The sequence below is a fragment of the Nannospalax galili genome, unplaced genomic scaffold, assembly GCF_000622305.1.
Source record: "Nannospalax galili isolate Female #2095 unplaced genomic scaffold, S.galili_v1.0 scaffold788, whole genome shotgun sequence".
NCBI classification, from domain to species: domain Eukaryota; kingdom Metazoa; phylum Chordata; class Mammalia; order Rodentia; family Spalacidae; genus Nannospalax; species Nannospalax galili.
The window spans coordinates 1,802,301-1,826,797 of NW_008359996.1; the positions used below are offsets into that span (position 1 = coordinate 1,802,301).

At 47.7% G+C, this 24,497-nt stretch overlaps 2 protein-coding genes across 6 annotated transcripts; one reads left to right on the forward strand and one right to left on the reverse strand.

Moving 5' to 3' along the window:
• Window positions 1-822: 822 nt before the first annotated feature.
• Asphd1 (aspartate beta-hydroxylase domain containing 1) lies at window positions 823-4,795 on the forward strand. Of its 4 annotated transcripts, none has more exons than XM_029559092.1 (4): window positions 823-839; window positions 1,957-2,133; window positions 3,858-3,971; window positions 4,530-4,795. In XM_029559092.1, the coding sequence occupies exons 2-4, from the start codon at window positions 2,028-2,030 to the stop codon at window positions 4,637-4,639; spliced, it is 330 nt and encodes a 109-aa protein (XP_029414952.1). In that variant the 5' UTR covers window positions 823-839; window positions 1,957-2,027; the 3' UTR covers window positions 4,640-4,795. The 4 variants fall into 4 exon arrangements, with proteins under 4 accessions (XP_029414952.1, XP_008822096.1, XP_008822095.1 ...); XM_008823874.3 differs by lacking the exon at window positions 823-839 and adding an exon at window positions 849-989; XM_008823873.3 differs by lacking the exon at window positions 823-839 and adding an exon at window positions 925-989 and having other exon boundaries at window positions 1,765-2,133.
• Window positions 4,796-4,915: 120 nt separating this feature from the next.
• Kctd13 (potassium channel tetramerization domain containing 13) lies at window positions 4,916-24,233 on the reverse strand. 2 transcript variants are annotated; one of them, XM_008823878.3, is made up of 6 exons: window positions 23,808-24,231; window positions 22,399-22,568; window positions 8,809-8,898; window positions 8,662-8,714; window positions 7,883-8,078; window positions 4,916-5,666 (listed from the first exon to the last, which is right to left on the reverse strand). In XM_008823878.3, the coding sequence occupies exons 1-6, from the start codon at window positions 24,046-24,048 to the stop codon at window positions 5,430-5,432; spliced, it is 987 nt and encodes a 328-aa protein (XP_008822100.1). In that variant the 5' UTR covers window positions 24,049-24,231; the 3' UTR covers window positions 4,916-5,429. The 2 variants fall into 2 exon arrangements, with proteins under 2 accessions (XP_008822100.1, XP_029414951.1); XM_029559091.1 differs by lacking the exon at window positions 4,916-5,666 and adding an exon at window positions 5,678-7,508 and having other exon boundaries at window positions 23,808-24,233.
• Window positions 24,234-24,497: the final 264 nt, after the last annotated feature.

Genomic DNA, 24,497 nt, shown 5'->3' on the forward strand with positions numbered 1-24,497 from the left:
GAGCGAAAGGAAACTCAGGTCCCAGCAGTAATTAGGCTCCCCCTACCTCCCCCGGCGCCGTTTCAGCACATCTGGAATCTCAGTCTCCACTTTCTAGGGCGCCGAGGGGCGACACCACTTGGCGCCTTCCTGGCCCCTGCAATATGTCCTCTGTCCACATGCGGACATAGGGACTTCACTTTGCCTTTTACAGGTGGGATGGGCTTTCCCCTCCCCAGGAAAAGGGGAGCTTCCACGTTTGCAAGAAGTCTGAGGGGTGATGGCTTGAGAGCCCGGGTGGAGAGCCCCTTCCTCTTACACACGGTGTGACAGCTACCAGTGGCCGGGCGGCTTGCACTGGTTTTCTTCAGGGCTGCCTCCTGCGCCCCTTTCAGCACCAGGGTGTGCGGACAGCTCCTCTCCGCCCCGTCTGCTCGGGCTGCCAGCGCTGCCCGCGTTTGGCTGCAGCCGCCCACTAGCCATCCTCGCGCCCGGTGCTGGGTCCTGGGAAGGCTCATCCAGGAGAAGGGGAGTCCCAGGCCGACTTCTCTAGGGACCTGCAGGCCGACGGACTGGCGGTGGCGTCCCGGCTGCAGTGCCGGAGCGCCGGCTGGGCCGGTGGGTCCGCATGCTCGCCCCGCCCCTTGATTGCTCCGCCCTTCTTTTCGCATTGCAGGGCGGCTGGAGGTTGGCACGGTGCCCCCTGTGCCCCACGTGGAGCTCTGTCAGGGATGGGGCGGGGGCGAAGGAGGCAAATCCAGAGAGGGGCATCCCCTCCCCCCGGGGCCGAGTTGCGGCAGCCTCTGGGAGGGGTCTTGGGTAGCTAAGCACAGAGAGCTGCGGGAAGGAGTGACGTCAGGGTGAGTGGGAGCCCAGGCTGTGTAGGAGAGAGGGAACCGGAGAGGAAGGACCAGCGGGTTGGGTTGAGTAAGAAGAAGGGCAAGAAGGAGAGGAGGGAAGAAGGAGAAAGAAGCCGCTACCGAGGACAGGCTGCGGGGTCCCGGGTCCAGGTGGGGTAGGAGCTGCTCTCCCTGGAAGCTAGCACCCAGAAGGGGAAGAGACAGGGAAAGGAGGGGCAGGGTGGAGTGGAGGGAGGAGAGCGGGAGATTGAGTGGGAGGGAGGGCCGAGAGAGAGGAGAAAGAGAGAGGGGAGAGTGGGAGGACCAGAGATCTGAGTGGAGGCTGAAAGAAGAGGTCGAGCTAGGGGAAAGTAAAGGAGAGTTGGGGGCCCTGAAGGAGGGGAACAGTGCAGAGTCCTCATCAGGAGAGAAGGAGCGACCGCAGTGGGAATGTGGAAGGGGGGGAACCAGGAAGCAGTCATTGAGGGGGCAGGTGCAGAGTTGGGGGGACAAGGGAGCTGGGGTCTGGAAGATGCCCCAGGGCTCTTGGCCAGGGCATCCTTGCCTACTATGCTTCCATGGCCGCTGCCCCTGGCCTCCTCAGCTCTTACATTGCTCCTTGGAGCCCTCACTTCCCTGTTCCTCTGGTACTGCTACCGCCTGGGCTCCCAAGACATGCAGGCCCTGGGGGCTGGGAGCCGAGCTGGGGGTGTCAGTGGGGCTGGTGGATGCCCTGAGACTGGCCGACTAGGCCCAAGGGGCTCTGGGGATCCAAGGGAAGGACCCAGGACAGAAGGCCTAGTGAGCAGGCGGCTTCGGGCCTACGCCAGGCGCTACTCCTGGGCTGGGATGGGAAGAGTGAGGCGGGCGGCTCAGGGAGGCCCAGGCCTCCCAGGAGGGACAGGGGTGCTGGGTATTCAGCGCCCAGGCCTGCTTTTCCTACCAGACCTGCCTTCAGCACCCTTTGTGCCACGGGATGCCCAACGGCATGACGTGGAGCTCCTAGAGAGCAGCTTCCCCGCCATTTTGCGGGACTTTGGGGCCGTGAGCTGGGACTTCTCAAGGACTACCCCTCTGCCTCGCGGCTGGTCCCCACCCCTGGCCCCTGGGTGCTACCAGCTCCTGCTGTACCAAGCAGGCCGGTGCCAACCCAGCAACTGCCGACGGTGTCCGGGAGCTTATCGGGCACTCAGGGGGCTGCGAAGCTTCATGAGTGCTAATACATTCGGCAATGCTGGCTTTTCTGTTCTCCTGCCTGGGGCCCGGCTTGAGGGCCGCTGTGGGCCCACCAATGCTCGAGTCAGATGCCATCTGGGTAAGTAGATTCTGTCCATAGGCAACCTCTGGCCCACACAATTCCTCCTCCCCGCCCTCTTCTCTGTCAGAGTCTTTCTGCACCATGGTTCCCATAATGTATTTCTTCTCAAAAATCTTCCACAGCAGGATTTCCTGAGCTCCACTTACATGCAAATCATCTTCATAAGCGGTGCCTGGCACTGGCCACCTGTTCTTGTTCACCTGGATTCTCACTCGGTCCCCACATTTGTGGTTTTTCTCTCCAAAGATCTGTAAAATTTTGTGTTTGCCCAAATGTATGTATGTAACACTTCATGTGTGCCTGGTGCCCTCAGAGGCCAGGAGAGGGTGATGGATTCCTCTGGAACCCGAGTTATGGATGGCTGTGAGCTGCCACATCAGTGCTGGGAACCGAACCTGGGTCCTCTGTAAGAACAGGAAGTACTCTTTCTTTTTTTTTTTTTCGATCTTTTTTGAGACAGGGTCTCCCTGTAGCCCCAGCTGTCCTGGAACTCACTATGTAGACCAGGCTGGCCTCGAACTCACAGAGATCCACCTGCCTCTGCCTCTGCCTCCTGAGTGCTGGGATTAAAGGCGGGCGCTACCATGCCCGGCAGGAAGTACTCTTAACCATTGAGCCATCTCTCCATTCCCTCAGCCCCTGCTTTTATTATTGAAAGGGAAATTTTATAGAATCAGAGCATGGTGGTGGTGGCTGTACTCTCAGCGTCTGGGAAGCTGAGGCAGGAGGATCCCAGATTTAAGACAAGCCTGGGTCTTGACCTTTTCATTTTTTAAATTTTTTTTAATTTTTTGGTCTTTTTGAGACAAGGTCTCCCTGTAGCCACAGCTGGCCTGGATTCGCTAATGGAGACCAACCTGGCCTCCAACCCACAGAGATCTGCCTGCCTCTGCCTCCCAAGTGCTGGGATTAAAGGCGTGCACCACCACACCCGGCTATGACCTTATTTCTTAAAAAAGCCTTAAGCATTCTAGTGAGATACTCTAAGCTTCTTTATTAACAAAGCAACACTGTTAGATGGAACGTTAAAGTTCCAGGAACATCCACCTGAGATTTTCTTTCTGATGTTCTGAAGATTGAAAGGGTAAATCCCAAATCTCTGCTGCCAGTTGGATGTGTCATATTTGGGGCACAATGGCATTAGAATCCAGTCCAAATCCTTTCCTCCCTCTACTCCTACCTCTCTCTAAATCACCTTCCCCTAGTACTGCCTTAGGAAATGCCCACTCAGCCTTAAGGAGTTCTCAAGTGTCACATCTCCTCTGGGATGGCTTCCTGTTTCCATCAGAGTTGGTGGCTATTTTCTCATCATACTCAACTGGGGTCTTAGGATCAAGATGGGGTCAGTCATACCTCATGGGGAGGAGCTAAGCTTTCAGGAAGCCCAGGAGATGGCATTTGCTCAAGGGGGTCTTCCTTCTCCAAAATGACAACTGTGCACCTTCCCAATCTGTTTTTGGTCTTAAGGTCTCCCTGTCTATGTAGACCAGGCTAGCCTTGAACTCACAAAGATCCACCTGCCTCTGCTTCTGAAGTGCTGGGATTAAAGGCATGTGCCACCATGCCTGGCTTACATTTCTATCATACAGCACTGTATTGTGATTATACTCCCGTCATCTTTGAGAACCAAGAGGGACCACAGAACCTGGCTTTAAGGCCTGCTGAGTGGGTGGTCCCTTGAACACAGGCGGGAGTGCTGGACACCCATTCTTTTCTCACAGGCCTGAAGATCCCCCCTGGCTGCGAACTGGTGGTTGGTGGTGAGCCTCAGTGCTGGGCTGAGGGGCACTGCCTCCTGGTGGACGACTCCTTCTTGCACACAGTGGCTCACAATGGTAACAGAGCTCCCATTCTGCTGAGTTGGGGGTGAGAGAAAAGCTGAGTCTAGAGGGCTACACAACAGGTTGAAGACAACCTGCCATCTCTGCTGCACCATTCAGGGGCTGCACCTTGGGCAAATCACAACTCCTCTAATCACTTGTGGGGCATCTGCCTTCCTCATCAAGTGCATGCATATGGCATAGGATGTGGCTACCAGCACAGAACTCTGGGCTACACTGCCTGGGTTCCTGTCCTATTTCTTGCTGTGGGATCCTGGACATGATACTTCACCTTATCGGGCCTCAATTACTGTATAAAATGGGTAAGGAAGGTACTGCCTTAGTTTCTGCTGAGTTCACAGGGCGAGAGTATCAGATGTGATGCACTTGCCTGTAATCTCATTATCTGCGCTCGGAGGCAGAAGGTGGAGGGTGGCCAGTTCATGGACCTGAGCTATGAGACCCGGCCTCAAAAAACAAAACCAAATCCAGAACAGGGCCTGACATTGTGAGTATCTGATGTAAATGCCTTGACAGAGAAGTACTTGACCTCACCTGCTTTGTTTACCCTAGGATCCCCCGAAGATGGGCCTCGAGTGGTCTTCATTGTGGACCTCTGGCACCCCAACGTGGCTGGGGCTGAACGCCAGGCCCTCGACTTTGTCTTCGCACCAGACCCTTGAAAGAAGGTGCTCGCTCCCTTCTGGCACCTGAGCTGGAATGATGCTGCACTCAACAACAGTTTGGGTGGTGAAGACCTCTTCCCCACTGTGAAGGGATGGGAGGGTGCTGGGGTGGGATTTAACCAGCCAGCACTGAAATACAAATTCTGAATCCTCTCCTACTGACTCCTTCCTTCCCAGCTACCAGCCCTAGGTTAGAGCTTGGGGCAGGGATTTGCTTTCTGCCATACTAACAGCTTAGCATCTCCTTAACACAAGCCATCTGATTACCATCCCTTACCCTGAGAGTCAGCAGTAGACCCTCAACTCGACTTTATTCCAATAATTCAATAGAAAATTAAAATAATAAATAATATGAAATAGATCAAGATAGCTGAGCTGGTACAGGTCCAGGCCAGCCTAGTACAAAGTTAAGGAGGTAGGGAGAAAGATGGACAGGAGGCAGGCAAACTACCGTGTGCATGACGGAAGGCAGCTTGGAATGTGGTCAGTGGTTGTTGAGGCTCACTTCATGTTTGGTGTTCAATGTAGTAACAAAAGAGAATTCTACATCAATAAACCAGCTCATGAGGGAATGATAGCAGGAAAAGGATGTGGTGGAAGGGGTGTTGACTTTTTGAAGAGCTCTGAGTGAGAGGCATGCTGGAATGTACCGTGTTACCAGTGAGTGGACAGAGATGGAAAGGGCCACACTGAGCCATAGCATGCAATGAAGGGGAAAGACCCGACTTGGCCAGCAGAGTCGGGACAAGAGAGGAAAGCAAGAGGAAGGTAGGAGCTGGGGCAAAGGTCAGTCCTTGAAGACAATCTGTTGGCCATGAGGACGTTCATCATGGGTGATATGGCGACGGACATGGATCCTCCGGACACGGTGTTCTCGGTTCTCTTCATCTTCCCCTCGGCCTGCCCCACTACCTCCTGCTGCACCCCCTGTGGCCTCCAGGAGGGCTGGGTCTGGGCCTCGGGGAGTCTCATAGATCAGGATGTTCAGTGTCTCCTCGAAGATCCGAGCCTCAGGGAATTCCACCTGCAAAAGCAGCAACCCCCAGCTCCTACTCTCTGGTCCACTTCCATAACCCTTCCCTGGTAGCTGCTGTGTCCCCCCCAACCCCCACCCACATATACCCAGGCTCTAAGTTAGGTATTAGGGTAGTTTGTTACTGCCCAGTCTCTTGGTTTGTTCTTTCACCTGACAAATCTGGAGTGATGGCATGATCCCAGGGGTTGTTCTGGACACTGAGAATATAGCAGTGAATAAAAATGGCTGCCGTAGACAAGTTGGAAGTGCGGGGGGGGGGGACCTCAAACACACAATTCCTGAAATATACACTAAATCATATGATGACACGCTATGCAGAAAGCTAGTGAAGGAAAGGGAGATAGAATGTCCTTTGCTAGGAGTGGTTTATCTTTGAAGAGGGAGTTTAGAGAAGACCCTGTTGAGAACGTGATGTTTGACCAAAAGGAAGAAAGCAGACAGCTAGAGAAAACAGACCAGAGGGGCTACAAGAAGTGTAAAAGCTCAGTAAGGAATATTCCTAGAAATATCATTGAGATGAAATGATGAAAGAGACCAGAAAGGAATGAAGTGGCAAAAGTGGTCCTCCATGATGGTCTTGGAAGAATATGATGAACGTAGCCCACCCTTCCTTCTTTGCAGTGCTGAGGGCTGAGCCCAGAGCCTCATGCATTTCTACCACTGAGCTACACCTACACCCTTATTTATTAGTGATTTAATTTTAAGACAGGATCTCGCTACGTTGCCTAGGATGGTCTTGAATTTAAAATCCTTCTGCCTCAGCCTTCCAAGTAGATGGGATTACAGGTGTGTACCACTACATCCTCCTCTTAAGCTACAGTCTAATGATTTGTGTCTTCCTGTTTTTGCAGGAAAAAAAAAACCCTCCTGGAATCTGGGGCATTCATTCTGTGCCCTTTACCAGGCTGATGCTAAGAGAGACAGGAAAGAAAAACATGCAGCATTACCCTGCAACCGCTGCCCCCAAACTACAGGCTACAGCAAACATTGTTTAGATAAAAAGGGAGTTTGACCAACCAACTCTGTCTGGGGTAGTTAGGTTCAAAGTTCATGAGCAAATATATCCAAAGAAAAATGATGCTTGGCTTAGGCTTAAAGTACAAGTTCATTAGGCTGACAGAGAAAGGGGAAACATCCCTCGTCACAAGTTCAGAAGGGACCACAGAGGAGGGTCTTGCATCCTATTTAGAACATTGTGCCTTTGGTTGAGTCTGGGCTGTGCCTAATGGAGTGGGTACTTAGAAACATTTGCCAAGGGCTACCATGTTCACAAGAAGCCACAAACTCGATGTTACTAGAAGCCATGTGGTCCTACAGGTTTTAAGACCCTGTCAATACTTCCAGCTACTGGAGAGGCTGAGGCGGGCCAATTGCAAGTTCAAGGGCAGCCTGTACAGCTTTGTGAGACTGTCTCAAAACAAAATAAGTTGGGCATGGTTGTACATACCTTTGATCTCGGCATTTGGGAGGCAGAGGCAGGTGGATCTCTGTAAGACTAAGGCCAGCCTGGTCTACATAGAGAGTTCCAGGCCAGCTGGGGCTACAAGGAGACCCTGTCTCAAAGGAAACCAAAAAGGATGAAGGGTAGGGAAGTCACTCGGTAGTACAGCACCTGCATGATCGCATGAGGTCCTGAGTATTACCAGAACAAAACAAAAACTCATCTTTGGTAATTGACCTTCTCAGGTTCTAAAGATAATCATGGATCTTTCTTCTTGGTTTTTGATAGAGTCTTTTACTGTGTAGCCCACAATGGCCTTGAATTCATGATCCTCCTGCCTCAGCCTCCTGAATGCTGCGATTACCACTGCTCCTGGCTCTGCAGACCTCCTATACAGAAAAAATGCATAATTCCAAACCTGAATACTGTTCGGGGAACTGTAAATAATCTTGAAACCCACTCAGTTGGCCCACATTAAGAATCCTGATCTGTGTAGGGCCTGGGGTTCAAGCCCAGCACCAAAATCAAAGCAAAATCAAACCTCACTCTCATCTAATAGCCTCATTTCACAGGTGGAGAAATGGACATCACTGAAGTAATGTGACCTGCCCAAATCACACAGTCAAGACCCCAGAACTCTAGCCCCTGACTGCCACTGAAGCACTCCTTAGTCCTTGCTGGACCTGCTGAGCTGCTTCTGTCCAGGGTCCTGTCCTGGTCCTACCTCCCACCCCTCCCTAACCAGGCCCTGACCTCCTCTGACCTTGGTTTGCTTCTTCTCCGTGGCATAGACAATGGAGGTGCAGCACACCTCGGCGATTTTGCGGCCCTGCCCGTAGAAAGACCAGCAGCAGATCTCGTCCCCCAGGACATCCTTGAGGAAGAGCAGCCGCCCATGGAAACGCAGGGCCAGTTTGTCAAACAGCTCGATGTTCTTCAGGAGGTTGTCATCTGAAGTACTGGGGACCAGCAGGCCTTGGTGACCTTCCGCTCCCTCCAGGGGGGCCCAGATTCCCAGCACTCCAGTCCTGCCCAGCAGGGCACTTCTGGCTAAGTAGGCCTCAGAAGAGAAAGTACTGGCTGAGCAAATCATAGCACAGCACAGCACAGAGGCTCCTGGTGCAGACTCCCAGCCAGACTGTCACCTGTCATCCCAGCTCTGCCACTTTTTAACTGAGTGACATTAGGAAGGTTGCTTTCTCTCTTGGTGCTGAAATCTCATCTGTAGATGCAGATCAACACTTTCCTCAGACCATCAGTAGAGCTAAGTTAACAGACAACACAGAGCAATCCTACTGGGGAATATGGATCCAGGCTATGCTAGCTGTTATCACTTAGTCTAGGCCTAAACCTTAATTATGACAAACAGAAGCTTAGAGACGGAATAACTTGTCCACATACCCCATGGGCAGGTGACACAGCTAGAATGGGGAATTCAGGCACAATGTCCATATCCCTCCATATGGACATAACCCGCCCCCCGCTGGAATAGAAGCAGGGCTCTGCTCAGTGCATACACACACACACGTCCCCCATGGTTACCTGGTATAGGAGTACTTGTTGTTACTGCGGTTGTGGAGAAGCTTCACCACCGGCTATAGGGGGAAAAGGGGAAGGAAGGAGTCAAGAGGCAGGGAGAAGTCATCAGCCTCCAATTCACCCCCAACCCACAGAGTTCCAGAGCCTCACCTTGGAGGTGCTGGCCAGAAGCTGCTGCTCTTCACGGGGAGATGTCACCATGGGAATGAGGCACAGTGGAGACATGTTCTCCCTTTTTTGCTGGGGAAGAAGCAGAAGGTGATTAGCAGCACCACCAGTGTTCACTCACTTAAAGGCCTTCAGAAGCCACTTGAGGGTTAAAACCCATTCTTTAGTGCTATTCGAGGCTCAGGGGGCTACCACTGCTCCAATCTCAGTCCTACAATTTCCCCCTTGCTGGCTAAGCTTTGGTACCCTCCCCAACCCTCTATCCCTGCCACCCTATTCCTTACCATGCTGTTTGTGTCCACCCTGAGCCTGTGCTGGTTGGCCTGCCTGGGATGTGCTTCACTCAGGGGTGTGCAAAGCTGGCTCCTCGGGATCCTTCAGACCTCACTCACCATGCTGACTCCCCATAGCACCAGAGAAGCTCCAAGTGGCCTAGCTACCTCAGCATCCTCCTGCTCATACCATTGGTTCCCTTTCTTCATAGCACTTAGTTCCTGACATTTTCTTTTCTTTTTTCTATTTATCTATTATTTCTTCCTAAGGAATAAGTGCCTACTATATAAGTATTGATGAGTAAATAGTTCCTAAATAGGTGGAATGAGTTTGGACAAAGAATCAGAACTGGAAATGTGGGCTTTTTCTGTTTCATGCAAAGCTCCTCTCTGCTCTCCCAGCCTTCACAACTAAATGCTATTTATTTTTGCAGTTTTTGAGTGGAACCCAGGACCCTGGGGGATATACCAGCCAAGTGCTCTACCACTGAGCTATGCCACTCGCCCTTTATTTTATGTGTATGAGTGTTAGCCTGCATAAGTGCCTGTATAAGTGCACCCATGTGTGCAATGCCAGAGGAAGCCAGAGAGAGCACTGGAGTTATGGATCGCTGTTAGCTGCCATGTGGATGCTGGGAACTGAACCCAGGTCTTCTGGAAGAGCAGTAAGTTCTCTTAACCACTGAACCATCTATCCAGTTCCTCCTTTGCCCTTTAAAAAACCGAAGTTTACAAGATGGCTCAGTGGTTTAAGAGCACTGACTACTCTTACAGAGGACCAGGGTTTGATTCCCAGCATCCATATGGTGGCTAACAGGCATCCAAAACTCCAGTTCCAGAGGATCTGACACCGCCTTCTGACCTCTTCAGACATTGCATGACATGGATGCATTTACACACATGTACACTCATATACATTACATACATTAAATAAAAGTAGTAAACTCGCCAGGTGTGGTGGCGCACACCTTTAATCCCAGCACTTGGGAGGCAGAGGTAGGCAGATCTTTGTGAGTTTGAGGCCAGCCTGGTCTATATAGTGAGTTCCAGGATAGCTGGGGCTACAAGGAGACTCTGTCTCAAAAAGACCAAAACAAAACAAAACAAAACAAAAAAACACCAAAAAAACCCCTTAAGTTTAATTTTTAAAAATTTTCCAAGTTGCTTAGGCTGGCCTTGAACTTAGATCATTTTGGCACAGCTTCTCAAATATTGGAATGACAGGCATGTATCATACCATGCCTGTCTCCAAATGTGCAATTCTAATACAAAGTCCATAAATTTTTTGAGAGGTTGAGACTTTAAAATTTTTATTTTATAAGGGTTTGTCTGCATGTATGTGATTGAACCACATGTATGCAATGCCCACAGAAACCAGAGGAGAGCATCAGATTCTCTGGAACTGGAGTTACAGATTGTTAGACACTATGTGGGTTCTAAGAACTGAACCTGGGTGTTCTGCAGGAGTAGCCAGTGCTCTTAAGCACTGAGCTCTCTCCAGCCCCAATTCTTTTTTAAAAAAAATTTTTTTTTGGTCTTTTTGAGACAGGGTCTGTAGCCCCAACTGTCCTGGAACTCACTATGTAGACCAGGCTGGCCTTGAACTCACAGAGATCCACCTGCCTCTGCCTCCCAAGTGCTGGGATTAAGGGCGTGCACCACCACACTCGGCAAAAATATTCTTTAAAAATACATTATTTTTATGTGTACATTATTTTTATGTGTATGGTGTATTGCCTGCATGTAAGTAAGTGCACCTGTGTTGTGCAGTGCTGGTGGAGGTCAGAAGAGGGTGTTGGATGCCTTGGGACACGACAGTTGTTAGCCACCATGTGGGTGTCTGGGAACTGAATCCAAATCTTCTGCAAGAGCAGCCAGTGCACTTAACTGCTGGTTCATCTCTCCAGCCCCAGTTCTTAAGATTTTTAAAAAAAATATATTCATTGTATAAGTGTTTTGTCTACATGTATGTATCTACACACATACATGCAGTCAGTGCCCAAGGAGGCCAGAAGAGGGCATTAGATCCCCTGAACTGGGATTACAGGCAGTTGTGAGCCATCATGTCGGTACTAGGCATTGAACTAGGGTCCCTCTGTAAGAATAGCAAGTGCTCTTAACCACCTTTCCAGCCCCTAGAGTCTTTTTTTGGGGGGTCTTTCTTTTGAGACAGGGTCTCCCTGTAACCCTAGCTAACCTAGAACTCACTATGTAGACTAGCCCGGCCTTGAACTCATAGAGATTCACCTGCCTCTGCCTCCCAAGTGCTAGGACTAACGGCATGCACCACCATACCTGGCCCCAGTCCCTAGATTCTTTTTTTTTTTTTTATACAGGGTCTCCCTGTAGCCCCAGCTGACCTGGAACTCACTACATAGACCAGGCTGGCCTTGAACTCACAGAGATCCGCCTGCCTCTGCCTCCCAAGTGCTGGGATTAAAAGCATGTGCCACCACACCCAGCCCTTTTTTTCTTAAATGTATTTATTATTTTTATTTTATGTGTATGCATGTATTGCCTGCATGTAGGTAAGTACACCCATGTCATGCAATGCCCATGGAGGACAGAAGAGGCTGTCAGATCCCCTGGAACTGGAGTTATGGAACAGTTGTTAGCTGCCATGTGGGTGCTGGGATTCAAACCCAGGTCTTCTGCAAGAACAGTCAATGTTCTTAACCACTGAGCCATCTCTCCAGCTCCCAGTCTCTAGATTCTTAAGACTATAAAATTAATTTGGAAGGCCAGGCATGGTTGCAGTTGCCTGGAGTCACAGCTACTCTGAGGCTGAGGCTGGAAAATAGCTTAAGTCCAGGAATTTGAGACCAGCTTGGACATCATAGTTAAGATACCTTAGTCTCAAAGAAAACACAGATGACAAAAAAAATCTGGCATGGTACACACCCATAATCCCAGAACTCGGGAGGCAGATGCACAAATTCAAGTCCAGTCTGGTCTACATGGAGAGTCTGAGGCTATCCAGGATTTTGCAGTGATAGTCTGTCTCATGAAAAAAAAATAATAATAAGAGTAAGGGGGTGCAGCCAGGAAAAGTTCTATATATCCCTAATCCCAACATTTAGAAGGCTGAGGCAGAAGCAAGTAGATATCAAGTTTGAAGTCAGCTTGGGCTACATAAGACTCTATCTCAAAAAAATAAAAATAACCAAATAAATAAAGGAAGATACACTACAAAAGCATAATAATGAAAACAATGTAGATCTGGTGCAAAGGCAACAAAAACCACAATGCAGAAGCCAGAAGCAGAAGGGTGAATGTATCTGGGAAATGACTTATAAAAAGACACAAGGTGGGGGCTGGAGAGATGGCTCAGCGATTAAGAACACTGGTTGTTCTTGCAGAAGACCCCAGGTTCGAATCCCAACACCCACATGGCAGCTAACAACTGTTCCATAACTCCAGTTCCAGGGGATCCAACAGCCTTTTCTGTCCTCCAAGGGCATTGCACGACGTGGGTGCGCTTACCCACATGCAGGCAATACACGCATACACATAAGATAAAAATAATAAATAAAATATTTTTAAAAAATAAAAGATACAAGTGACTAGGGGTTGGGGGATGGTGCAGAGTATATGCTGGTTATCTACTGCTGTGAGACAAACTGTCCCACATCTTATAGCTTTAACAAAGTATTTATTACTTCTGTTTTCGTGGGCCAGGATTTCCAGAGTGGCTTAGGTCCTCCGGCACAGGTTCTCCTATGAGGGTATAGAGCAAGGGCTGCAGACATCTGGAGGTAGCACTGCCTCTCAAAGATCCCTTTCCGAGAAGGCGGATTCAAATGCTGCTAAATTCATACAGGCTGTTGGCAAGAAGAATTAATCCTTGCCATCTAGACCTCTATAGGTCTGCTCGAGTGTCTCTATAACATGGCAGCTGGTTTCTCCAGAGCAAGTAATGTCTAAGAGAAAACGATGGAGGCCTCTTTGTCTATTTATTTATTTTATTATTTTAATTTTTAATTTTATTATTTATTAATTTATTTTTTATTTTTATTTATTTATATTTATATTTTTACTTATTTATTTATTTAGAGATAAGGTCGCCCCATAACCCCAGCTGGCCTTGAACTCACGGTATAGACCAGGTTGGTCTCAATCTCACAGAGATCCATCTGCCTCTGCCTGCCCCTTCCCTCCAGTACTGAGACTAAAGGTCTGTACCTCCATGCCTGGCTCATTGTCTTTTACAACTGACTTCATCAGCCCTAAATCACTGGCAGCTGTCTTGGAGGTTGGCTTCATAGTTTACCTCCATTGATTCACATGAAAAGAACACCCTTTCCCAAGACCTCCCAAGTCTCATTACAGCTCAAAGCACTGAAAATCTAAACCAGGTTTAGGGATGGGGCTACCTAGGTGTAGTTTACCAACACAGCTCCTAAGGGACATTTCTAGCTGAAGAGCTGTGAACTAAGGACATACTGTATGCAAGGTAGATAGGCACAGAATAACTACCCTGGATGCTCTTGTTGGGAGGGAGACAATGATAGGAGGCACTGAGAAGTTCCTAGAGATTCTGCAATCCACCTGGACAGATACTGGGAACACTTTGATGCCAATCCCTGACCAGGAATGATTCTGCAGCTCTTATGCCTGGAGCCACCCTTCATTTTCCAAGGGATGTTCACAGCTCTAGTTTCCCCAGTCTGCTTCCCACGTGCACAAGTTTCAGTGTCCAGAGATCTCTTGTCCTTTTGCTCTGGCTCTGTCCCTTTAGTAAGGCTGGTGGACTGCTAACAGTGTAATTCTCTTTAATACCTATTGAGCATCTTCCAAGTCTTCATTTTATAAGAGGAAAGTCACACCTATAGCTGTGTAGGATAAGCCTGTCTACTTTGGGCTTGTGCTCAGGCTGCTGAGAGACTACATCTTAAGTTCTTCGAGGAGGTATTAGCTGAGTGAATCTGGTAGTGCATGCCTGCAATCTAAGAATCAGGAGGCTGAGGCAGGAGGATGGCCAGCTAAAGTCCAATTTTAGTTACAAAAGCAGACCCTATCTTAAAAAAAAAAAAAGGCTAGAACATGATTGAATGTTCTCTGAGGTGTCTTCTTGGATCTCCTGAGGTCTGAAAAAGGACTTTATAATTACATGCTTAGATTCATCTTTAGATCACATTTTCCTGGGAATGCTTTGAATTTAACCTTTGCTTGGAAGCCATTTGTAATTGTAACATATTTGTTATCTGGAAACCTTGGGAATGTCCAAATCCAACAATTTCTGGCTGTATTTTTGTTCAACTGTTTCTTCTCTAGCTCACCCTGTTCTCTTCTTTTTGGTACAAACAGTAAGAAACCAGGTAGCATCTTTATAGTCTCATTAGATTTTTTTTTTTTTTTTTGTCTTTTTGAGACAGGGTCTCCCTGTAGCCCCAGCTGGCCTAGAACTCACTATGTAGACCAGGCTGGCCTTGAACTCAGAGATCCGCCCGTCTCTGCCTCTCTAGTATTGGGACTAAAGGCCAACACTCTGGCCATTAGGTGCCACATTATTGTAGAAAACAATGTTGTTAAACTTTCCGCCACTGCATAATCAGGCCCCCTTCCCATCACCTTCCAATAGCATTTCTTAATTGCCCTTTAAGCCATCACTGCTGCTGCCTCAAAGGGCATCAGCACAGACTCTAACAGACTCTTCACAGCTTTTTAGGCCTCTCCCAACATTCTCCTGACACCTTCCAGCTAATACCTACTTCTCAATTCTAAAGGTACTAAAGACATTTGAGGTTTTTGTTACAAAAAATTCCCTACTCCAGAATGCACAATCTAATGTCTCTTACTGGATAACAAATTACTATAAACTTAGCAGCTTACACAACAATAAACATTTGTTATCACCTCCTTAAATTTCTGTGGTTCAGAAACTTAAGATCGGTCCAGGGTCTCTCATGAAGTTATAGCCCAGATGCTGTTGGGCATGGTGACACATGTCTGTAATCCTAGCTTTCAGAGATGGAAACAGGAAGCTCTTGAATTCAGGGCCAGCCTGGGCTACCCAGGTGGACACCCTGTCTCAAAACTAAAAACAAATACAAAACAAGACATTGGCCAGGAATGCATCATCTGAAAACTTGACTAAGGCCTAGAGGATCTGCTGCTGAGAAAGTTTAGCCATATAGCTGGAAGTCTGCGCTGACAATCAACAGAAGACTAGCCCCTCACCAAACAAACTTTGCCTCTCCTAAGGGCTGTTTAGGTTCCTCATATAATGGCTTGCTTACCAGAGTGAATGGTACACTGGGTAGAGGCTACAATGCCTTTTATGACTTAGCTTAGAACGCCTCACATTAGAGCTGCCCGTGTTGGTGCATGCCTGTGATCTCTGCATTCAAGACATAGAGGCAGGAGGATCAAGACCTCAAGGCCAGCCTGAGCTACATATGGAGCTTAAGGCCAATCTAGGCTACTTAAGATCCAGTCTCAAAACAAGGTCACACAGTATAATCTTGGCAACACGGTTGCATGTTAGTTCTATTCAGTGTGGGAGGCGATTAAAGAGCCTGAACACTAGGGAGGCAAGAATCCTTGGTGGCCATCTTGGATACTGGCAATCAGATTGCTTAATAATTGGTACCTGGAAAACTACTCTAGACAGAACAAGAGTTAAAACCCTTCAAAATTCACATTTACATTAGTGACTTCCATTAATATTAAAACATCTATATGAAAAGATCCATATATAAACTATAAGCTAATTTTAAAAAGTAGAATAAGTCGGGCATGGTGGCGTACACTTTTAATCACAGCACTCTGGAGGCAGAGGCAGGTGATCTCTGTGAATTCCAGGCTAGCCTGGTCTACACAGCGAGTTCCAGGCCAGCTGGAGCTACAAGGAGATATTTTTTTTTGTCTCAAAAAAAGACTAAATAAATAAAAAGTAGAATTTAAAAACTCTTAAGTAACCTCCCTACCCACCTCGAAGGATGCATACACCACTAGGCAAAAAAAAGGCTAATTTGACAACATAATGTCAAGAATTGCTCAGTTGATAATAAAAAGCATGACCTTACAATTGATCCTAGGGAACAACACTGAAGAATTGGTAAAGTTATAATTATTCCATAATCCTGATGGAATTACTGATCAGGCAAGGGTTATCAACTGGTTGACAGGTAACTGCCATTTGTACAATGCCCAAATTAATACAGATGACTTTATAGTTGGCAGCAAGGAAATGTAACTACAATGGAGGAAACCCAAGCCACTGTCTGAATCTAGAGGCCAATCGGAGCATCACTGGAGGGGTCATGTTAGCAACATTGTAGGTATCTTGACCTAATATGAAATACACAGCACTATCTAAAATGTACTCTAACCAAAATGTTTAACATAAAGCTTTAAATTTATGGTTTAATTTACAGGAAATTCAGGATAGGGCAGGTTACAAACCAAATGATACCAGGCAAATGCGGTCAGCAGACCGCTGTGTGGGCAGCCTCTTTTAACAACTCAGCCTTGTAAGAAAAAATAGACTGATCTGGATTGGAAGAGACTTATAGAGCATAACCAGATGCAATGTGAAGATCTAGGTGGGATCTTGGTTTAGATGAATCACTAAAAAAATCTCAGGGACAACTGGAGAAATTGGAATATGCTCTAGATGTTAGAATAAAACTTTATTGACATAGAAAGACAGCAATTATTAATGACAAAAAAATAAAAGCAGTTTACAAAACAGTACATACAACATGACTGTATTTTAGCAAAGAGACACATACACCTGTGTACACACAGACATAAAAACACCTGGAAAAATTTGATACTTCATGATTTTGGTGATCTGTTCTTAAATTTCTACAGTTGATAAATTCTGCTTTAAAAATATGTGAAGAGCTGGGGGGATGATGGCTCAGTTGGTAAAGTGCTTGTCATATAAGCATGAGGACCTAAGTTCAGATCCCTGGCACCTATGTAAAAAGCCAAATGCACACATCTGTAATCCTACTGCTGAGGAAGTAGAGACGGCAGATCCCTGAAGCACACTGGTCAGCAAGCCTCTGTGAATTCCAGGTTCAGTAAGAGACCCTGTCTCAAAAAGTAAGGTGCAGAGCAACTGAGGAAATGCCCGGCGTCAACCTCTGGCCTGCACATGCATGCACACATCCACACAAATACACATACACAGACACATAAATGGTTATTTATAATTTTAAAAAATCAAGGATCTCAAGCCAGAGATTGTGATGTGTAGGAAACCAGGATGCCAGGCCCTAGGGTGAGGTGAGCCTAAAACTTATAGGTCCAGGCTGCATTCTCTGCTGAAGGGAGGGGCACTGAAAACAGTGGCTCTGATAATCCCTGCCTTGCAGAACACTGTTGGGCTGGCAGGAGGAGGCGGCCTGGTCATAAAAGTGCAGGCTCCCTGCTCTGTGGGAAAGCGTCTTGGTCAACAACCCTTAGCTCATCTCCTTGTCCTAAACAAATAACTCAGCTATCCCTGGCTAAGAGATTAGGCCAGGTCAAAGGTTTACTCCTGAGCTAAAAGCTAAAAGTTTACCATGCTTTTAAGAAAGAAAACATTGTGGCCAATAAATTACTGGATGGGCATTGATAACCTTGAGTAAAAGTTTAAGAATCCTGGCACCAACTAACAGACTAAATGTCCTGTTTCTTTGTACCCTAAATCTTTGTATGTGACTGTCATATCCCACGTGACTGCTAGTTCCTTGGGATGTATAAAAACCATGTGAATTCTAAAATAAATCGTCCTGTTGGGAAGACACAGGTCCCAGAGTTTGACTCTGTCGCCGATCAGGCCCTCTGCCCCGAAGCCAGCAGGCCCCCCGCTAAGCAAAGCAAACCTGAGTCCCCACAGTGATGTACACCTTTAATCCTGGTATGTGGGAGGCAGAGGCAGGCAGATCTCTCTGAGTTGGAGGCCATCCTGGTCTATATAGCAAGTTCCAGGTCACCCAGGGCTACTAATGAGACCCTAAAGGGGAAAAAAAAAAAATCAAGCACCTTTAAGATAACTTATTAGGTAGTCCCAGGACCCACATGTTCAAAGGACAGAACTGACTCCTACAAGTTATGGCTATTTATAATTAATTAATTAATTTTTGGTCTTTTTGAGACAGGGTCTCCTTGTAGCCTCAGCTGTCCTGGAAATTATGTGGACCAGGCTGGCCTCAGACTCACAGAGATCCACCTGCCTCTGCCTCCCAAGTGCTGGGATTAAAGGCGTGCGCCACCATGTCCAGCAATTTTTTTTTATTATTTTTATGTTATGTGTATGCATGTATTGCCTGCATGTACGTAAGTGCACCCGTGTCGTGCAATGCCCTCGGAGGTCAGAAGAGGCTGTCGGATCCCCTGGGACTAGAATTACGGACAGTTGTTAGCTGCCTGTGGGTGCTGGGATTTGAGCCTGGGTCTTCTGCAAGAACAACCAGTGTTCTTAACCACTCACTGATCCATCTCTCCAGCCCCAGCTATTTATAATTTTAAAAAAATCAAGGACCTCTTATGCCATAGCATGCAAACACCCACACACAAAATGAATCTCGGGTGAGCATGACGGCACACGCCTTTAGTCCCAGCACTTGGGAGTCAGAAGCAGGAAGATCTCTGTGAAATCGAAGCCAATCTGGTCTACATAGTAAGTCCAGGCCAGCTGGGGCTACAGAGAAACCTTGTCTCAAAAAGCCTTCCCCCGCAAATCAAGGATCTCTATTCCACACCAGACACAGACAAGCACTGGCAATGTTTAAAACTGACCACAAATTATCTACATCCTGACTCTGACTCACAAAGTCCAGCAAATAATTTGAGGTTGTTTTTTAATTTTTTGACACAGGATCTCCCTAAGTAACCCTGGCTAGCCTTGCATTTATAACCCTCCTGCCTCTGCCTCCTGTATGCCACCATGACTGACAATTTGAGTATCCTCTGAATTCAAGGATGATGAACAGCAGCACTGAGATCTAGGAGAAAAACTAACTTACATCCAGGACATGCCTCAGAGCATGCTTATTTGCCCTTATGTAATAGGGCTTAATTCTCCTTAGGAAATAAAATATTCAAGGATCTCCTGTTAAGCAACAAGAGGAAGACAGGAAACTGCAGAAAATTTGGTAACGATAATGAATAAGCAATTGCAGAAGGGAACTCCAAAAAAGCCAGTGAGTTCGTATATGAAAAGATGCTTGGTCTTATTAGTAATCAGAAGCATGCAAAGTAAAATGAGATCACTCCACACCCATCTGAATGGTAAAATTAGAAAGATGGAGGGTGACGAGTGCTACTGAGAAGCTGCAGGAGTGAGTTTTCTTATACACTGCCTATCACCAGTACAAAGTACTATAGCCATTTGAGAGAGCAATCTGATGATCTTTACTAAAATTGGCCTGCATATGTCCCATGACCCAGCAATTCTCTAAGCTATAGTAACAAAACAAGAACAGGACCAGAAGGGGCATGTACAAGAACGCCCACTGAGGCATTGTGGGGACAGGAAGTGGAAGACAATTAAGACTCCAATCTCAGGAGAATGTATAAAGACATACAGCAAGCAAACAACATGCATTTCTGTGTAGATGTCCATACCACAGTGTGACAAGTTCCTGAACAAAGTGTTGAGTGAAAAACTATAGCTCAGTGCCATTTATGGGAACCTCAAATGCACACACATACAAAATATGCTTTAATTTTTCAAGAGGACAAATATAATCCAAGCATATGTAATAAAACATCAGAACTGGGTGGGAGTCGGGGTGGGGAGAAGGCAGGGGATTGGAAATGAAGGGGGAAATGAAACTAAAAAAGATTGGAATATACCAAAGATGTGTAGCATACCCTAACCACCACGCAGAGCTGGAGGGGGATGGAGATGGGCAAGAAACTTGAAAGGGGTGGTGAGGAGGTGGCTGGAACCTGGAAAAGCAGCATCACATTTGGGAGTCAGATAACCTGGAGCTGACTCTGAGCTCTCCCACTTACTGGCTCATTGACCGACTGCATCTCTAATGTTTCTTATGTCAACCAAGGGTATACTATGTACTGACAAAAGGCTGTAAAATCACTCCTGACACACAGTGGGTGTGCAGTAACAGTAGCTCAACTTAAAATTACAGAGCAGAGCTGGATGTGCACGCCTGGAATCCCAGCACTCAGGAAGCTGGAAGCAGGATGATCTCAAGGTCAAAGTCAACTTGGGTTACACAGTAAGACCCGGTCTAAAAAATATAAGATAAAATAAAATAATTGAACAGATCAAGTTCCGAGATTAGTTCAGGACTAGTGAGATGGCTCAGAGGGTAAAGGTGCTTGCGGCTGAGCCCAACAACCTGAGTTTGATTCCCAGTTCCCACATTGTGAAAAAACTGACTCTCAAAAGTTGTCCTCTAGATTCTAAACATGTGCTATGGCATGTGCCACCCCCCAGAAAATACACTGAAAAAATGGTAACTTATTAATGTGTCATAAAATAAGTTTAATGGGTCTCAAACATCATAAGATAGGAAAACAATGTATCTAAGAACATTTCACTAAAATCATCCTTTTACAACACTCTGAGTTACACACATGAGCATAAAATCTAATTTTTTCCTATGTGATACAGTCAAAAGATGTCCAAAGGAAGAATTCTGTACCTTTGGATCTCAAGAGCTAATACATGGGCTGGTAAGATGGCCCAGTGGGTAAAGGAGCTTGCTGCCAAACCTGACAACCTGAGTTCAAACCCCATGGTAGAAGGGGAGCTCCTGGCAGAGCTGGAGGTTCCATAATTATCGGCTTACTAGAGGTAAAGGACTGGAGAAGGAGGGAGTCCTCTGGCCTCCACACACCTGCCATGGCACACTCACACCTGCACCCATACCCACAACAAATACATAATAAAAAAATTTTTTTGGTCTTTTTGAGACAAGGTCTCCCTGTAGCCTCAGCTGGCCTGAATTCACTATGTAGACCAGTCTGGCCTTGAATTCACAGAGATTGGCCTGCCTCTGCCTCCTGAGTGCTAGGATTAAAGGTGTGCGCCACCATGCCCAGCTCAATAATAAAAAATTTTAAAGTCAATAAGCATTCCCTGAGAAAAAAGAAAGTGGTTCAGTCAACGTTTTAATCTGCAACTGCCATTAAATTCACACACTCGCTCACTCACACACACACACACACACACACACCTCTGTCATTGTTTTATCACAAAAGAAAAAACTGAACAAAATAAAAGGATTTATATAAAATTTACTACATTGTATTTATTTTTCTTATTTATCTTTTGGAACATAAGGACAGAATGCTGGAGGGTAGGAACTGACTAGCTCAAGGTCACTCAGTCAGACATGGCAGAGATGACCTGGATCCTAAGCGTGTTGATCGTGCTCTTCAGAACCCAAAAGGATCCACAGAGGTGGAGTTGGGCAGATGGAATGGGCTCTGGAAGCCCCCAGCCCTATTTATGGAGTATGGCTCTGTTTCTCTGACATTCAATTTGAAGAGTTTCATTGTTGAAAAGAATTTAAAAATAAAAAAAGTCCTGCCAGGTGTGGTGGTGCATGCCTTTAATCCTAGCACTTGGGAGGCAGAAGCAGGCGGATCTTTGTGAGTTTGAGGCCAGCCTGGTCTACATGGTGAGTTCCAGGACAGCTAGGGCTACAGGGAGACCCTGTCTCAAAAAGACAAGAAAAATAAATAAATAAAATTTAAAAAGTCCTGTGGGGTTGGGAGGCACAGGAAAGTGCTGCCTGCCAGGCCTGGGCCAGATTATAGAGATTATTACATTCCAACTTAAATCGAGACTTTTGGGAGATGGCTCAAGTGGTTAAACATGATGATCTGAGCTCCATTACACATGTGGTAAAAAGGAGAAAACTGACTCCCACAACTTTTCTTCTTACTGAGCGCCACATGAACTCTGTGTACTCATACATACACACAAAGAAATATAATTTAAAATAATTTACACATATATATATTTTTTGAGGTCCCCTCCCCCTCAGAGGCATAGAGAGCTATTCAAGACTTCAGAGCAAGAGAGAACGGACCCGGGTTATGTTTAATGACATTACTCAGGTGGTACATAAGCTAGGTTCACTGGGTAGGAACGGCAGAAGAGAGCAGGAATTTCTAATCATGACAACAGTCCTGACATCAGGTGGTTAAAGGGACTCTGCCTCAGGCAACAGGGATGCTGCTGAGGACTATACCCACAAATTCTCAGGCATTATGTCTAGTTTGAGCCAGGATCTCTAGGCCTATATATCTCTGTCTTCTGTTAACTGCTAACAACTGGACAGCTCTCTCAGCACAGGGACTCAGGAGGTGGGGAAGGGACCCTCACCTGCAGTGCCAGCTGACAGTCTTCAATCAGGCCCTGTACCAGGTAGTAGCGGGCTTCACCTAGTAGCTCCCCCAGTTCTTGGGTGCTCTCAGGCAGGGGCACCGACCCATCTCGCAGGTAGTTGAGAATTGTACCAAAGTGGCGGCCACTGCGGTCAATCAGCACCCAACCTGATGGGGTGGGAAAAGATAAAGGTGGCTCGGTGTGGGGACGGAGCTACTACATTTTGAAAAAAGAATTCCATAGCGACACACACAAAGCCCAAATACTTATCTGTCTCAAACTTCTGTCATATACAAGAAATCTCTTTCAAACATGCCCAGGGCGTTCTCCCATAGGCTTATACACACACCTGCCACAGAAAACTATAACCCCCTCCCAAATCTGCTCTACAGTCAGAAGGCTCTCACCATGGGAAAGCTGGTTCTGAGATAAGGTCTCACTATGTAGCTCAGTCGTGCCATTACCAATTTACCTTATCAATAAATCTCTTAATCTTGTTAATTCTAACAATCTCACTTATTAAAATGTCCACCCCAACAGCTCAGTTCAATACAATGATCTAATGATATTATTCAAAGAACTATGATTTCATAACATACATATATTTTGCCATCTACTTGCTTATATAGGTCATTCTCACTGTTACCACCACCTCCCCCCCCACACCCTGCCCTGCCCAAAAAGGAAACTTCGTATGTCTAATTTCTTTACCAAAACACTCCAGCACTAACTGGCGCTGCACAAATGCTGATCAATTAAGTGAATTCTTCACCTTCATCTCCAGTGTTTGAAGACTGAACTTCACCTCTCAAATGCCTATGTTCCTGCTTTCATAACCCTTGTTAACCCCTTCCCCTGGTTCTACTAAAACACGTGGGTCCCAAACTGAAAGCAACGCTCCGCTCCGAGGTTAACATCCCCCTGCCAAGGAGAGCTGCACTCGCGTCCCTGGCAAATTTAAGCAGCCATCTCCTACAGTCTGCATTATGATTCCTAGAGTGTGCAGGGACATGTGTTGGAGATAGACATGATCTTCCAGATCTCCAGGCTGGCTGTTAACGGTTTCAAGACAGAAAGGGAAACAAAAGGCTGTCTGAGGGATGCTGCTTGCAGCAGGGCTGGTCCCAGATTTTTAGACCTGAGGGGTGGAGGGGAGAATCGGTAATGGAGCACCTGAGAGGGTTCTGTAATTATTGGCTACTGCTGGAAGCAAAGGACTGGGGAAGAGTTTGAAGAACGGAAGGATGGGGCAAGGGAAGACTTGACAACGGCCGTGGGACGAGAGGGGGGCTCGAGAGGCCTTGACTAGGACAGCCTGCAGAGAGCCGGCCGGCCGGGGATCGCTACGGCAGCGCCCGGGGGCCGAGGGGTTTGGAGCGCAGCGCGTGTACCGGCGGCACGCATACCTCCGGCGTCGGTGAGCACCTCCAAGCGGCCGCTGAACATGGCCTTGAGCTTGGTGTCCTGGCCCGTGAGAGTGCGCAGCGTGGTGTAGTGCAGCGAGCCGCCCACGTTCAGCTTCACGTACTTGCTGTTCGGGGTCAGGGGCTTCAGACTGAACGTGGGCGAGCCAGGCTCCGGACCCGAGGGTTTGGCGGCGTCCAGGGACCCGGCGACTGCCGCGGGGCCCGAGGCCTCGGCCGACATCACCGCGGCCAGACGGGCTGCAGGCGCAGGCTCTGTCCGCGACCGCGCAGCTCCCAGGTACCCCGCGGCTGGCGGACCTCCCGCAACACACGCCCACTCGCGGCCACTACTCCGCACCGTCGGCCCCTGGCCCCATCTTGCTATCCACCCGGAAGCCGGCGCGGGCAGCTGCGCAGGCGTGGCTGGGGTGGGGAGCGGGGGGAACGGGGTCAGGAACCGGGCGAGCTGGCACATGCGCAGTTGACGGGTGCCCGCGGGATGGGGAAGGCTCTCTGGACCTTTGCCCAGTGTGGACGTGGAAAGCGAGGACCGCAGCCGGTACCTTAGTGTCTGCCGGGGCGCTTCACCTGTGCGAAAGGAAGCAGGTGCAGAGAGGGCAGGGCATGGGAACGGTTTCCCCACCCGAGCCCAGGGCACGTGACAAACTAGAAGAACAGAGGCCCAAAGAA

Coding starts and splice junctions, on each gene's coding strand:
- Asphd1 (XM_008823872.2), top strand. CDS start 1,269: ATGTGGAAGGGGGGGAACCAGGAAGCAGTCATTGAGGGGGCAGGTGCA. Junction 2,134..3,857: donor TCGAGTCAGATGCCATCTGG/GTAAGTAGATTC, acceptor CTTTTCTCACAG/GCCTGAAGATCCCCCCTGGC. Junction 3,972..4,529: donor GCACACAGTGGCTCACAATG/GTAACAGAGCTC, acceptor TGTTTACCCTAG/GATCCCCCGAAGATGGGCCT.
- Kctd13 (XM_008823878.3), bottom strand. CDS start 24,048: ATGTCGGCCGAGGCCTCGGGCCCCGCGGCAGTCGCCGGGTCCCTGGAC. Junction 8,899..22,398: donor ACTGTCAGCTGGCACTGCAG/GTGAGGGTCCCT, acceptor CTTCTTCCCCAG/CAAAAAAGGGAGAACATGTC. Junction 8,715..8,808: donor TTCTGGCCAGCACCTCCAAG/GTGAGGCTCTGG, acceptor TTCCCCCTATAG/CCGGTGGTGAAGCTTCTCCA.